We start from the raw sequence: 14576 nt of genomic DNA on the forward strand, positions 1-14576 counted from the left end.
TTTGCCCGAGTACAATCGAACCACTGCAGCGCATGCGTACCTGGTTAAACTCACGGTTTCCGGAATAATGTCACCGTGAAGGAAGAGCGAGGGGAACATGTGAGTGCTTTGCTTGTATTGTTTACGTATCGCATCCGACGTTATGAGCTTGTATATTGCCACAATTTGGGCTGTGAGATGAATTGTTGTATACAACTGAAATAAAATGTTGAGTTTGAACAATTCGCTTACGTAGAAATAACGCAGAATGTTAAATAAATGTTATTTTCTGTTATTGTGCAGCTTCATATATTGATTTGTATCATGTGAATATGATACACATTTTAATTAACATTCTTCGTCATACTTGGCATGTTGTTTTATCATATATCGAAGTTTTTTTTAAAGAGAAATGTCTTTATATTTTCACTTCACAAATCAGAGGAAAAAAAGTAAGTAAAATTGCTTTTACAAACTGTTTTTATTAGTTAGTTGTAATATAGAAGAGCATAAAATAATTTAATTTCCAGCTCTATAAATGGGAACAACTTCTCCAGAGAAATCAACATTAAGATATGCATTGTAAATGGAATCAGTACATCTGTAGATCTGTGTAAAAAAATGAGGTAAAGTTTTCCCCTTAAAGAATTTTCCCTTCTTAATATATTTCAGAAAAGTATTCTTTGCCTATTACAAATAGGGAAATCATATTAGTAGCCAATGACTATCAAAGTACAACATTGTTCATAGTCAAATAAATAGTGCTAATGTTGTCTTGAAGACATACTTGCATGTGATTTTTAAACAGAACATTTAAAGTACCATGGTAAAGAATACAGGGAGCATGTCACAAGCTGTCACTGAAGGAATGTGTAAATATAAAACCAACTTTACCTCAATTGTAAAATAATACACACACACACACACACACACACACACATGTATTTGGATGTTTCATTTCTACTCACCTACAACGTTATAGAAGCAAAAAACTCAACATCTTACAATTTAGTATTTTATTTAAAATAAACTGAACTGTTTGACTCTAAAGGAATAGTTAATCCAAATAATAACATTTGCTATTTACTCACATTCAGGCCATCCAAGAAATAGGGCACTTTCTTCTTTAATGGATTCACTGTTATGCCATAAGTTTGGCCTGTATTTGTTTTTCTGCTCTCAAAGTTCTGATTCGCAAAGGACTACGATTTCAGTTGAAAAAAAATCTAAAATGCTGAAAAAAGTATTCTTTATCATGGATGTCCTGAGGATGAAAATAACAGCATATTTTATTTTTGGGTGAATAATGGCTTAAAATAACTGAGATTTTAATGTAATGTGTCCTCTTACTGTTTCATGGCTAATAGACCCGTTTCACACTTCTGGGTTCCTCAGTAGAGAAAGTCGTCATAGTTGGGAAAACTTATGCAATGAATGAGAGAATACAACAAATAATTTTTTACAATCATATTTGCTGAAATAAAAAAAGAAAAAATCAATGATGATGTTATAAAGACTTTCAGAAAAAGAAACAAAATTGTGTGAGACTGATAATGCCAGCCAGAGGAGAGAATAACTTCAAATTAATTTACTGTCCTGTCCTATAGACGCTGCATTAGAAACCCGTTCACAAGCGGTAATTCATGTTTTGTAATTTAAAACAAAGATGATATAATTCATGCATTAATACATATAAATATTCATACGTTTTTTTTTTTATTAAAATATTTAAAACTTTTTTGTTGGATTTAAGATGTTGATGACCATTAAACTTGTCATAACAGGCTTGTGAAAAGGGTCCATTACAATTAGTTGAATAGTCATTTTCATGTTGGATCCAGTTGAAGTTTCGGATATCACTGTCTTTGTATCTCTGACCATTTAGAATGGTGTCCCCCTGGAGAAGAGTCCTCATGCTGGCCACCAAACTGGCCCCTGTCCCAGGACCTGCTGTCTGCCAGGCCCGTCGCCATGCCAGTCGAGGCTCATTCGGGTGGATGTCAAAGAATCCCAAACAGAAACAACAGGGTGCCGTGTTTGAGGATGACCATGACATGGATGCAGTGGAAGTCAAACTGGACTCTATTATTTGGTGAGTTCTTCTAGAGAAGGACAAAAGCTTCTGTCTTCATGCATTAATGTTAACGCTTCTGTACAGTGAAGAGAGGAGAAGACAGAAAGCAGCAAAGTTTCATATAATCAAGAGGAAAATGAACACTCCTGGAGCTCCACACAGAAAGCTCAGCTGGGATGCCATTGAACAGATAAGGTAACAAAGTCAGTATGTCTGTCTGTTCAGTGTGCAAATTGCTGTCTATTCTGTGTGCAAAGATTGCCAGGGGGTTGTTGGGGGCTTGGGGCAATTTTTTTTCAATAGTAGTTGGGTAATACATGCTTCAGTGAATCAAATTTATGAATTTATTTAAACTGCATATCATATATTAATAAAATGTATGCTTAGGGTTTTGAAGGATATTGATGACTATTTTAGAGGTTACTGTACTGTAGGTCAAACTATACAAATTATGTGTATAATTTTTCATTTTTAAGCCTACATGCAGATAAAAACATCTATTTTACAAGAAACTTGTTTTGTGAATACTTAAGTTGTCTATCTGTGCTCTAGAACTGCCAGTTTAGGACTGTTGAATGATATTTTTCCTAGCATTGATTGGCGCAATTATGCATTCTCAATGTTATAAGCCGTTGTAGGGGGATCAAATGTATATTTATATTATACATTTTTAATTATTAATATTAAAGATATGAATCAGAGAAAGCTATTTTTATTATCACAGGGTTGACCCTCCATACATCTTGTTTTGATGTCCTTCAGGGAGGGATCAAGTGTTAGTTAGGGCGTCAGTCCCCCCAAACCCCCCTGTAATTCGCATCCTGTGTCTATTACAAAGGTCTCTGAAATTCTGTTTAATCAGTCACAACATTGAGCATTCAAAATTTGTTGTGATTATAAGCCATCATTTTCTATTGTCACGTGCATGTGTGGACTAAATTATTATTATTATATTTTTATATCATATGTCATACTTATTTGAATGGTTTGTGAGCCCAAACTTTGATTTAAAATGTAAACATATTAAATAATTAATTAGGAGATTAAATAAAATGAGATAAAATGTGTGTATATGTTCAGTTTATTTAGCTTGTGTGTGTATTTATAATATACAGTCAAGCTGAAATTATTCATACCCCTTGGCCAGGTGTGGACTTAACCAATAAGTGAGATAAGCAGCCGCTTAGGGGCTTGGGGAATTAGGGACCTCCAACCAATGCAAACTACGCACAGAAATGAAATCCAACCTGTTAAAGGACTAGAACCGGTGACAATCTTGCTGTGAGGCGACAGTGCTAACCACTGGGCCACCATGCCGCCCTATGGAGGGAAAGTTGAAGAGGTAGGGGTGGAAGGGGGGATTCTTCAAATCGAAGATGACTGTAGTGAGAAACCCTGGCTCTTTATAATGGCTATTTATAATTTTAAATGCTAATGCAGAACCAGCCGTGTTCAATCATAATCACGTGATCCTCTTGAAATTAGTTTATACATAAACTTCACTTCAGTCATATGTTGTAAAATCGATTTTAAATATTTTCAAAACCAAGGCCCCCATGAATAGTGGAACGTTCCTTCCGTACTGCACATGCACGAAGTGTGAGTGCTTTGATCATAGACAGTGTTGCCAACTTAGCGACTTTTCAGACCCCCCTAAGCGGCAAATTTTCCAAAAAGTGACTAGCTAATGTTTTTAGGTGTTACTGGAGATTTTTAGAGAGTCTTATGTTCTGTACCGTTCCTAACATCACTCTTCACAACGTGCTGAGGGTGATGCTGTCGGCCTCTCCACCGCTTTAGAGCACTCAAAGGCGGCACGGTGCCACACAGCCATCTCTCACACCTGCAGCATTGAGAGCAGATCATTCATCTGCATGCCGACGGCTAATATTTTAGCAGTAGAAACGTGAGGTATTTCCCTGGTACAGTTAAACCCATCTGCTTCTCCACTGTTTTACATGTAATCATTTAAATTGACTGCTTATTATTATCTTGTAGTTGTTCACAATCACAGAGATTTTAGTGACACCAGTTTGCTAGCGATTAGAGAAGAGGCAGACAGAGTGTTCAAGAGTGAGAATATTGAGAACATTTGGGGAAAAAAGTATAAATACGACAACTTCCTCCACGATCCTGCTGTCTGGCCAAAACAGCTCAGATGATGAGTGTTGTGAGCTTAAGAAAGAGGGCCTGTTCACATCACATTCTCCAGTGAAACGGCCACCGATTCAAAAACAGCAATTATTCAGTTCATATGATAACGGGTGCAAAGTTTAGTTTGATGAATTGTAAATTCCACTTGTTTAAATGTTAGTTTACTATTATTACTATTAAAATCTAATCACAACAATAGCCAATTAACTGTACATCGGGGTGCCTAAACTCAGTCCTGTAGGTTAGTTCCAACCCTGATCAGACACATCTGAGCTAGCTAATCAAGCTGACTCAACATCTGTGCTGGTGTGTCGAGACAAGTTGGAGCTAAAATCTGCAGGACACCGGCCCTCCAGGACTGAGTTTGGACACCCCTGCTGTACATAGTTTGTGAACTTGTTTTTTTTTTGTTTGCTTTTAATTTTACATTAGAAAGAGAATGGTTCATTTAAATATTAAAATATACAAAATATGCTTTTTAACATGCAGTTTTTTTTTTTTTTTAATTGCTAGGGCCCCATACCTGGAATTGCTTTGGGCCCCAAAATCACCAAGTCAGCCCCTGTTTATGGGAATCTCATTTTATTTATATGAAAATATGAATAAATCCTATTTTTTCCTCAGAGTATCATTTAAAGGGAAGGGGTTGCTATGATTTTATGTCTTTTTAATTAAAATAGTAGTTCACAATTTAATGTAATACTTTTTTTTAGAATAGATGATTCTTAATTGCAAGTATTTCATGGCAAAAAAACAAACAAAAACTTTCATATGCAGCTCCTTGTAAATCAGGCCCTAAGCCAAAGAAAAATAAGTAAAATCAATGAATGTTTGAACGTTGATTTCTCAATAAATCATACCAATCTCATGTCTTGCCAGAAATGTTGTAGTTTTTTACCGGCCAGTCATCTGCCATATGATTTCACAGGTACCTAAAGCAGGAGTCTCCAGAGGAATGGACGCTCCAGAGACTAGCAGAGGGTTTCTCTGTCAGCCCTGATGTCATTTCCAGAGTCTTGCGCAGCACGTTCACCCCACCAGCAGCCCGGAAGCTAAAGCAGGATGCTAAAGTCTCCCCCAGCAGTGGACCACAGTATCTCAAAGACGGCAAAGCTGAACAATCCAGACTTCAGAAGAGCTTGACTCCATCAGTACTGCTCCCCTCTGCAAACACATCTCATTCTGCCCTCAAAACACTGGACACCAAGCAGACTGGACTGACGCCCTCTGCTGGACACATAACATTATCAAAACAGACAGCTGTACTGAATGTGGCACCCGAATACCAGGACAGGCTTGAGTCTAAAGGTGAGATGGATGTGAATGATGATGTAGAGTTTGAGGAGGAGTGGGATGGAGTGATTCTGACTGACGAAGAGCTGGAGAAAATCACACAAACACTTCATGAGAAGCCCAGTCCAGTGGAGCAGAGAGGAAGAGACTTTTTTGATAGTGAAGGTAACTTCCTGTATAGAGTTTGAGACACTTGGAGTTTATGTTTAGAAAATGTTTGTTAAATAAAAATATATCTAAAGGCATAATTCAACCAAAAATAAACATTTCTTCACCATTTACGTAAACTTGAAAGGACACCTATGATTAACATTAGTAAGCTGTTTGGACAGAGCTGTATGTAGGTATATTGTGTCCACAGTCATATTAGAGTGATAGAAACGCAAGTCTCTTTTTAAAAAATATCCTGACAATAAAATAGGACCCATATCACAGTGATTTTGAGGCCCACTGCAACGTGGGTGTGGTTTTCCCTGACCACCGATTGATTGACAGGCATCATGTTTCTACAATAATGTTTATACACGTCCACAGAACATTTTTTTGCAAATAAACTTGGATTAAAATATCTCTGTGATTTTCATAAGTTATATACGTTTAAAAAAAATTTAAAACAGAGTTTGTAATAAAGACAGTTAAATCATTCATTCTTAACCGCTATAATCAACACGGCCACATGGTGTCAGTAAACTTTAATGTGTGTGTAATGCAAATGGCATTTGTGTGAGACTCATCATTTCAGAAATGCTTGAATAAATTCCACCACAAATACATCAAATAAACTTTCTTGGGTGTTTTTGACTTGTGACGTTTTTTCAGCTTCATCCATCACTAACTGCTGTTTATCTGATTTAACCCATGAGAAGCAGACACACATGTCGAAACGGTGGGTGGGGAGAAGCAGCTCATTTGCATTTAAAGCCACAGGCTACTAAAACAGCTACACTGTACTCAGCCACCAAAATAGGCAGGTTCTACAGGCTATAATAAATAATCTGATGGGTATTTTGGGCTGAAACTTCACAGACACATTCTGGAGACAACAAAGGCTCGTCTTACATGATGTTAAAGGGGTAAAATAGGTGCCCTTTAATGAATTTCGTTTTGTTTAACACAAGACATCCTGGAGAATGCTGGAAACCAGCAGACATCGACACCCAGAGTAAAAACAAAAATACGATCAAAGTCAATGGATACTGCTTTATAAAATAAAAATAAAAACAATAATATAAACTCCCAACAGGTTTGAAGGATGGAGAAATTATTATTATTTTCATTTTTTAGTGAACTATCCTTTTCGTAGTAAAGAAATGATTGGTAACATGGTGAAAACTGAATACTTTGCATCTCTGTCACATTTATATGGAGCTGCCAAAGGAAATACAATTTGTTTTACAGGTAATTGCGTTTATTTTTCATAATTGAGACAATTTTTTACACTTTTAAAAAAAATTTATACAGTATATACTCTTATCATAAAAATGTATACAGTATTTATTTTTTATTTCTTGGAAATAAGTTTATTTGTGTAATATAAACTCAGGTTTGTGAGAGAAAGTGTTTGCATCTTCTAAAACCTTTTTTTCCTCACAGAGTTGATGTTTTATATATTGCAAGTTTATTACGCTCATATTTAATTCATTTTCTTATATAAATTGCTTTATTTTTTCCTAACTGCAGAAGAATGGAATTAAAAAACTGACAAATAAGTATAAATTTTGACCACACAAAATCAACAGGACAAATCAATTTATTTCTCAAACTAACAGTTCTTTTCCAAATATACAGAGCAAAGAAAATAACAGATACAAAGTGGGAATTGCTATATATGTACAGAGCTTCACAACTACTATGTACATTGAAGAAGTGTTCCACCTCTCATAAATAACATCAGTGTCACAATAGAATTAACTTCATTTGCATTGCGTCTACTTGTCATATCCAGATTATTTTTATTTTTATTAAGCATGGAGAACAACCTAAACTGTCCAATTTGCAATTAAATGGGAGGAATACAATATTAGAGGCTCATTTACTATTATTCTGTTTTATAAAAAGTAAAAGTACTGAAATATGAACTCATGTTTTTGAACTGTGGTACTTCTTTCCTCTTGTTTTAGAATTATAGATGATGAGATTTACATTTTATTGAAAGGCACAAGCTATGCCTTCATGCTAGGCACTTGAATCAAAACACAAACTAGAATTTTTATACCTCTTAAACATCATATGAGTATTTGCAAAGGAGATTGTCTTCCTCTATGAAAATATGAGACTTTCCATTAGGATTGGTATAGATAAGTAAACAACTGCTAGAAATTTGGCTAGAAATGAAGTGTAGATACTTAAAAGAAAACTCACTGCATCAGACGTTAAACAGGAAGTACAAGCGGAAAGGTGCTAAACTGCTTTCTATTGCATTTGAATCTTGTTAAATGGCATGGTCAAAGAGTTCCGACCACTGGGTCTGTTCTCACTGATGTTTGGAAATAATGAACACATGCTAAATTATTGCGACTAATGGTTTGTCACGCAAACACCTAGTCAAGTGTCAGGCGGTTTAAAAAAGAAAAAAAAAAGTCACACCTTTTCTGCTTAATGACATGGGACTTTCCTGCAGTCAAGAACCACAAAAACAGCACAAACGTCGAGAGCCAAGAAAACTACAAAATTTGATTTGGGCAAAATGTGCAAGGTTGTACACAAACTACAACTCTAGTCCTATTTTACATGCATCTGCGTCATTGCTTAGTTCATAAAAATAGTTATCGTTACAAAATTTGACCTAACCCTCGCAGAAATGGCTTGAAGTGTGACTTATTTACAAATTATCACAAGGTGTATAATGTCGATAATATTAGATACAGATTTTTGTATCAAAAACAGCTACACAGTATCATGTAAAGCAGTGTTTCCCAACCACGTTCCTGGAGGACCACCAACACTGCATGATTTGGATGTCTCCTTTGTTTGTCACACCCATTTCAGGTCTTTCAGTCTCTGCTAATGAGCTGATGATCTGAATCGGGTGTGTTTGGTTAAGGAGACATGGAAAATGTGCAGAGCTGGTGATCCTCCAGGAAAGTGATTGAGAAACACTGATGTAAATAATGTTCGGAAATCTTAAACGATGAACACTCCTCCATTTTGTTTGTTCTGAAGCCAAATCTGTTGCCGTTTATTGCTATATTCATATCAGTGAATGTTAGTAAAGCTTTGAAAGCAGATCACATTTTACTGATGGGTTCAGTAGCACAGTATTTTAAATAAACCTCTTTGATATGATTGATATCATGCCTCCTGTTGCTAAATCAAACGTATGCTTAATCCATTTCAAAATTGATCAACTAAACGTCCAGTTTTGACATAAAGGAATCTGTACATGAAAAGAAAAACAAGTATTTTACAAAGTATCCCATCAACAGTCCTTAAAACGCCCGAAGATAGAATTAAAACACCATTAACCGCATTTTAAACGCTTCTTCAGCAAAGCTACATTCAAGAGAGTCTTTAGTTGTGAGAACAGCACCTCCTATTGGTGGAGAAGCAACCGTGTCCACTCGGATTGATGGAGAAGCAGGAAGTGCATAACATTAGCTGGTAGGTAAGGTTTGAAAAAGCTGACTGACAGCTGGCTTGTGCTTTAAGAAGAGAGACAGCAGCAGTAATGCCTGGATGACAGCAAATGGAGCTCCTTCTGCTCAGCTTTACTCCAGCAGGTCCTGACAATGACACAGACATTTAGCAAGATCAGTACAATGACTTCTTTAATGGAATTTTTTGTGATCGAAAAATGTCACATAAGAATACTTGGATTTTAAGGCTCATTTATAACAACAGCTAGAAGGGAAACAGACTTTTATGGCCATGTTTATACCTGGTGTTAAGATGCTTTTTTGTCGGTCAAACTTGAGCACCATTATCAAATACAATCAAAAACATTGTGACTTTCGACCACTTCCAGAGGTAATTGAAAATGGATTAGATTAGATTGTTTTCAAAGGATCTGTTTACATCCAGGCGTTAAAGAGACAGTTCATTCAAAAATTTAAATTCTGTCATCATTTTCTAGCGGTGGAAGGACTACTGAAAATTCACACTCAAGTACCATTACTTACCCAAAAATGTAGCCTGAGTAAAAGTATCTGCTGAACATATTACTAAAGACTATAGAATACACAAGACATGTCACCTGTATACTTTTAAATGGGTCAATATGGTGAATGAACCCGGCATTAGAAATTTTTTTTTAACCTTTAAATCAAATGTAACATTATCAACTGTAACTGTAAAAAAAGGAGGTCAGCAGGCAGAGAGTTGGTAGTTATTAGTGGCTGTTAGAACACAACTGACCATGAGTTTTTACACTATGTAAGCACAGTGTTTTGAGCTCCCTCTGGTAATGCTAAAATGTGGATAACCTCAAAACATTTTAGACCCCTTTTACACCCATATTTAACATCACCCTTTTGAGATCCAATGCATTAAACTTAATCTTAAAACCAGATGGATACGGAGCTTAAGTGTAGTTATTTATGAGTGTGAATCTGTACCTCATCTGAATCATCATGGAAGTCATTCTTCGGTGCTCCAACCACATCTGTCTCCAGCGGTTCATCAACACCATTGGCTTCCACATTGTGTTGTAAGACTGAGTATCTGTGGACCAGGAACCTGCAAAATAGAGGGCAGGACAGTTTACCGACAGAACTATCTTTTTGTATTTAAAAAAAACGATATGTATTTAATATATAAACCTTAAAATGTTTGGGGAACAGACTGACCTTCCACCGCAGACGTATTTCTTTACGAACAGTGCCCCAAACACTAGACCGGTCAGCAGGATGGCGATGACCATGGCAATGATAGGAGCCGTGTGAGAGGTGGATTGCTCTGACTGTGGATTATTCTGATAGAAGATAAACAGCTGCGTGAGTATGAGGTTTAAACGCTACTGTTAAAAAGATCCCCCATTCACCTAGATCAGGCCAGTAGATGGTGATGTCACTTTGTAACGCACTTATGGTCAACCACATTTCTGCATTCTTTTAAAAATGTACACTTTTTAAAGATAGTAGAGTGAACTGTTCATTCAACACTTATGTACATAAAACAAGCCTACAGTACATGTGACTGATGTTTTTATAAATACAGAAATGCAGAACTGTGATATATAAATGCAGTCTCACCAGCGGCTGGGGGTCAAGCAGGTCACTGACGCATCTCTTGCTCAGGTCGATCACCTTTCTTTCTGGTTGTTTCCCTCCTTCACACTTATCACCTGGAATCTTTCGGTATCTGCCAAATTCAAAATAACTATTCATTCATTTTCCTTCAGCTTAGTCTCTTATTTATCAGTGGTCACCACAGCGGAATGAACCACTAATAAATAATTAATATGTTTCTTAAAGCGACAGTTCACACAAATTAAAAACCTTTCATCATTTACTCACCCTCAAGTGATTCAAAACCTGTTCTGTTCTTCTGCTGAACACACAATATTTTGAAGTACGTTGGAAAACACTTGCCATTGACTTCCATGGTATTTTTTCTCTACTATGGACATCAGTGGCTAGCTGTGTCCAACATTCTTCAAAATATCTTATTTTGTGTTTTAAGAGATTAAATATACTCATGAATCTTTTTTTTCCATTTGAAGGAGAGTAAATGATTATAGAAATGTAATTTCTGAGTGAACAACCAATTTAAGAATCAGAGAAAAATAAGAGTCAGTCCTCAAGAGAATAAAGCAGAGATGGCATTACCCACTGGTCTGGAGCTGCTCTTTCTTCCCATGAATGCAGATCTCCAGATCATGGCCTTTGAGTTCAGCCTGTTCTATACACTCAGAGCTCTTTTCTTTACGGTAGTATCCAAAGTCACTGAAAAGGAAGGCAGAGAATATTTGTCTCTTTTCTTTACATTTACATTTATTCATTTAGCACAGTGGTCCTCAACCTTTTTATCACCGCGGACTAGTCAACGCTTGACAATTTTACTGTGGACCGGGAGGGGTCGGAGTTTTGTAGGTTGCTAGGTGACCATCAACCACTTTTCTCAGAGAATGACAAGCTGTCACTCGGATACAAGTTTTATGTATGTAGAAAATGACAAAGCACTGCAGTGTTTGGGTGTACTGTGTTTGTGTAAGATAATGTCAACCGAAATGTGTATATTCCATCCAAACTGGGGCGGTCACTTCTTGTCACGTGACTCGCAGCATTTATTCAACTGGGTGCATCTGGAAGGGGTGAGCACGTCACTTTGGAAATAACGAATTTGCGCGAACTCTACAAAAGATGCAAAATGCGAACGGCCCCTATAAGGTCGCCGTAATTTGCTTTCTCCAGTTTTCTGATTTGTTGACAAATGGGTTGCGGATCCATTCCTTGGCTGAAGGTTTCATCCATACACACTCATACATTCAAACACTATAGCCTACCCAATTCACCTGTACCACATGTCTTTGGACTGTGGGGGAAACCGGAACACCCGGAAGAAACCCACGCAAACGCGGGGAGAACATGCAAACTTCATACAGAAATACCAACTGATAAAGCCAAGGCCCGAACCAGCGTCCTTCTTGCTGTAAGGCGACAGGACTTCCTACTGCGCCACCGTGTCGCTAATACAGTAATCGTTCCGACTCAGATAACAAATACAATGGAAATAATAATAACTTCTTGTGCGGCCTGATACCAACTGATCCATGGACTGGTACCAGTCCACGGCCTGGTGGTTGAGAACCTCTGATTTAGCTGACGCTTTTGTCCAAACAATTCAGGAGGAATTTATTACACACAAGAGATGCTAGTTTTACAAAGTAACTTATTTGAGCTCAGAGAATGCTAGAGTTGTTGTTTTGTTTTTTTGAGAGAGAAAGAAAGTGTTTCTACAGGTGGTTTGTTAAGCCCACTCACCTGTGTGAGGCACAGTCAGAATTTATAGTATTTTAGGTTGGTGTGTGGTGAGGTGGGGAAGAAATGAGGGGTCTTGGTTTTATTCACCAGAGTTCAGGTGCTCTTAGGCCATGTCCACACATACATGGGTATTTTTTTTTTCTGCCTTCTATCCATATGAAGATGAACTGTCGATGGCATGCGGAATTAATAGGTGATGATAAAAGCAACCCAGGCTCATTCTAAATACGTACCGCTATATACATTTCTGGAGAGCACCGAATACATCCCAGGAGTTATGTTTTATGCAGTTTTTGTTTTCGCGAATCCACTGTGTATAATTTTTGAGATCTGAAATTTCTCTTGCGAGTGCCATTTGCATCTGCTGTTCTCACGTTAATCCACCAGAGGCCGATGTCGACTGACCAATTCCCCCACCTTCCCCCTTTCCCTAAACCCAACCAATAGTGTTTTCAATAGCACTGATTGACCCAAAAACCCATTTCCCTAAACCTGCATAGTTCAGGATCTCCAGAAATGTATATTTCGCTACGTTTTCAGAATGAGCCTATGATGCATAAAAGCCTTACAATAAAGGCACGTTGGCCAATTAGAAACAAGAAAAAAGCACGCAAATCAACACTATGAGGCAAAAAATGCAGTTTAATGGCCACACAACCACACCTGGCCAAAGTTTTCAAAAAATGTATGTCTTTTTCACCTGATACTGCGTTTTTGTTTGATATTTTAATTTTTTAAGGATTAGTTTTCCACTCACCACAGGAAGTCATCAAGTGTGCAGACACACGGCGTGGGCTGTTTGTTAACTACATATTCCCGTCCAATCCAGCAAACAGAGTCCTTCCTCACCCGCAGGAAACGCTCTTTGTAGCCCAGCATGCAACCGTCTTCTGGGTCGCTGATGTCATCAGAGTGTGCCAGCCATTGAACATAATCATCACTCTCGCCTGAAAACCAAACAAAAAATGGTTTGTGTCAACTAAACTATAAAGTGCAACAAGATGTGGTTGAAACTGAACTGGTCACTTACAATTTCGTTTTAGCAGGTCTTTAAAGTCAATAGTGTAGGTGACCCAGTGGCTGATCATAGCGTCTTCATAACCCCAGAGACTGACGTTCACTGAGCGGGCACCAGGCTCAGAGGCCAAGCCTGTGAAGTACATCGGCGTCTGGGTGAACGTGTGAACATGCCAGCATTGGCCCTCATCGGTGGAGAACCTGTGCGGCACATAAACAATGAGTTGTGTGGGATGTACAGACATTATGCATTGAAGAAAATTAGCTTCATTTTTTAAGAATTACAAAGAAAACTGGTATCTAAAAGCCAGTTATGGTAGCCAGATACACACATGGTTTTTTGCTCCAAGGTGAAAACCCTACTCAGTGTTTGTGCTGCAAAACTCCTCTTACTATAAAACATATTTTACTGGACTGTCCTGCTTTTACTGATTCCAGAAGGACTTTTTATGAAATTAACTCTTTTCAGGACACTTTTGACAAAGTGAAACCAGAAAAGGTTTTAGAATTTTTATCATGTATTAACACAAAAAAACTTATTTAATTTATGTTTTATTTTGTTTGCTGATTTTTAAATTGTATATTTATTGTTGAAAGATTCCTGCCATGAAGATAGCCTTGGTTGCTGACATGGCATTAAATAAAAAATACATTACATTACATGGTAGCCAGATACTAACTGAAATCATAGATAACAATTTTCTTTTATTTGGAATAAAATAATGTTCAAATAAACTAAATTACTGTCAGTTGATGTTCTATTTTTTTAAATTTCATTTTAACCCTTTAACTTTCTGCTCGACCCAATGGTTGACCATATTTTGACTGACTATATTTTATTGAGAGGATTACCTAACTTAACTAAACCTGATGGAGCCATCTCTACCGTCTGGTTGAAGTATGTTTGGCCAATAAAATCCACTAGTCGTCACTAACTTGATCAACAGCACTCATCACAACATTGCTTCAAGAAAAAACAAGGAAATCACTCCTGACATGCTAGGTAGGCATTTTTCTTTTGACAAATTATCCTCTGAGAGCCGTAGCTTTACAAAGTTTAGTTACTTGGTACCATGAATAATATTTAGTATGTTTGTAATAACTTTTCAAAAACATGCTCAACCAAATTATTGATGTGT

General features: G+C 37.1%; 2 protein-coding genes across 3 annotated transcripts in view; one reads left to right on the plus strand and one right to left on the minus strand.

Moving 5' to 3' along the window:
- The first annotated feature begins 69 nt into the window (after positions 1-69).
- On the plus strand, positions 70-6278 carry ngrn (neugrin, neurite outgrowth associated). The gene is given in 4 exon segments (NM_001045253.1): positions 70-99; positions 1865-2071; positions 2138-2248; positions 5136-6278. Coding segments are annotated over 3 exon segments (870 nt in total). The 5' UTR covers positions 70-99; position 1865; the 3' UTR covers positions 5689-6278.
- A 954-nt stretch (positions 6279-7232) lies between these two features.
- The window catches only part of sort1b (sortilin 1b), a 32772-nt gene continuing 25428 nt past the window's right edge, over positions 7233-14576 (minus strand). Inside the window, exons 14-21 of one of the 2 annotated variants that reach the window (XR_015497353.1) lie at positions 13451-13638; positions 13178-13367; positions 11266-11382; positions 10690-10798; positions 10285-10409; positions 10054-10174; positions 8600-9222; positions 7235-8444 (exon numbers count right to left, since the gene is read on the minus strand). Coding sequence is in view for 1 of the 2 variants with exons in the window: in NM_001126465.1 (NP_001119937.1) it covers positions 9208-9222; positions 10054-10174; positions 10285-10409; positions 10690-10798; positions 11266-11382; positions 13178-13367; positions 13451-13638 (865 nt within the window). In the remaining variant the exon portion in view is untranslated. Of the gene's footprint in view, positions 9223-10053; positions 10175-10284; positions 10410-10689; positions 10799-11265; positions 11383-13177; positions 13368-13450; positions 13639-14576 lie in introns of both variants that reach the window. The other variant, NM_001126465.1, reaches the window with a different exon arrangement.

Source organism: Danio rerio, chromosome 8 (genome assembly GCF_052040795.2).
Source record: "Danio rerio strain M-AB ecotype USA chromosome 8, GRCz13ab, whole genome shotgun sequence".
Classification (NCBI taxonomy): domain Eukaryota; kingdom Metazoa; phylum Chordata; class Actinopteri; order Cypriniformes; family Danionidae; genus Danio; species Danio rerio.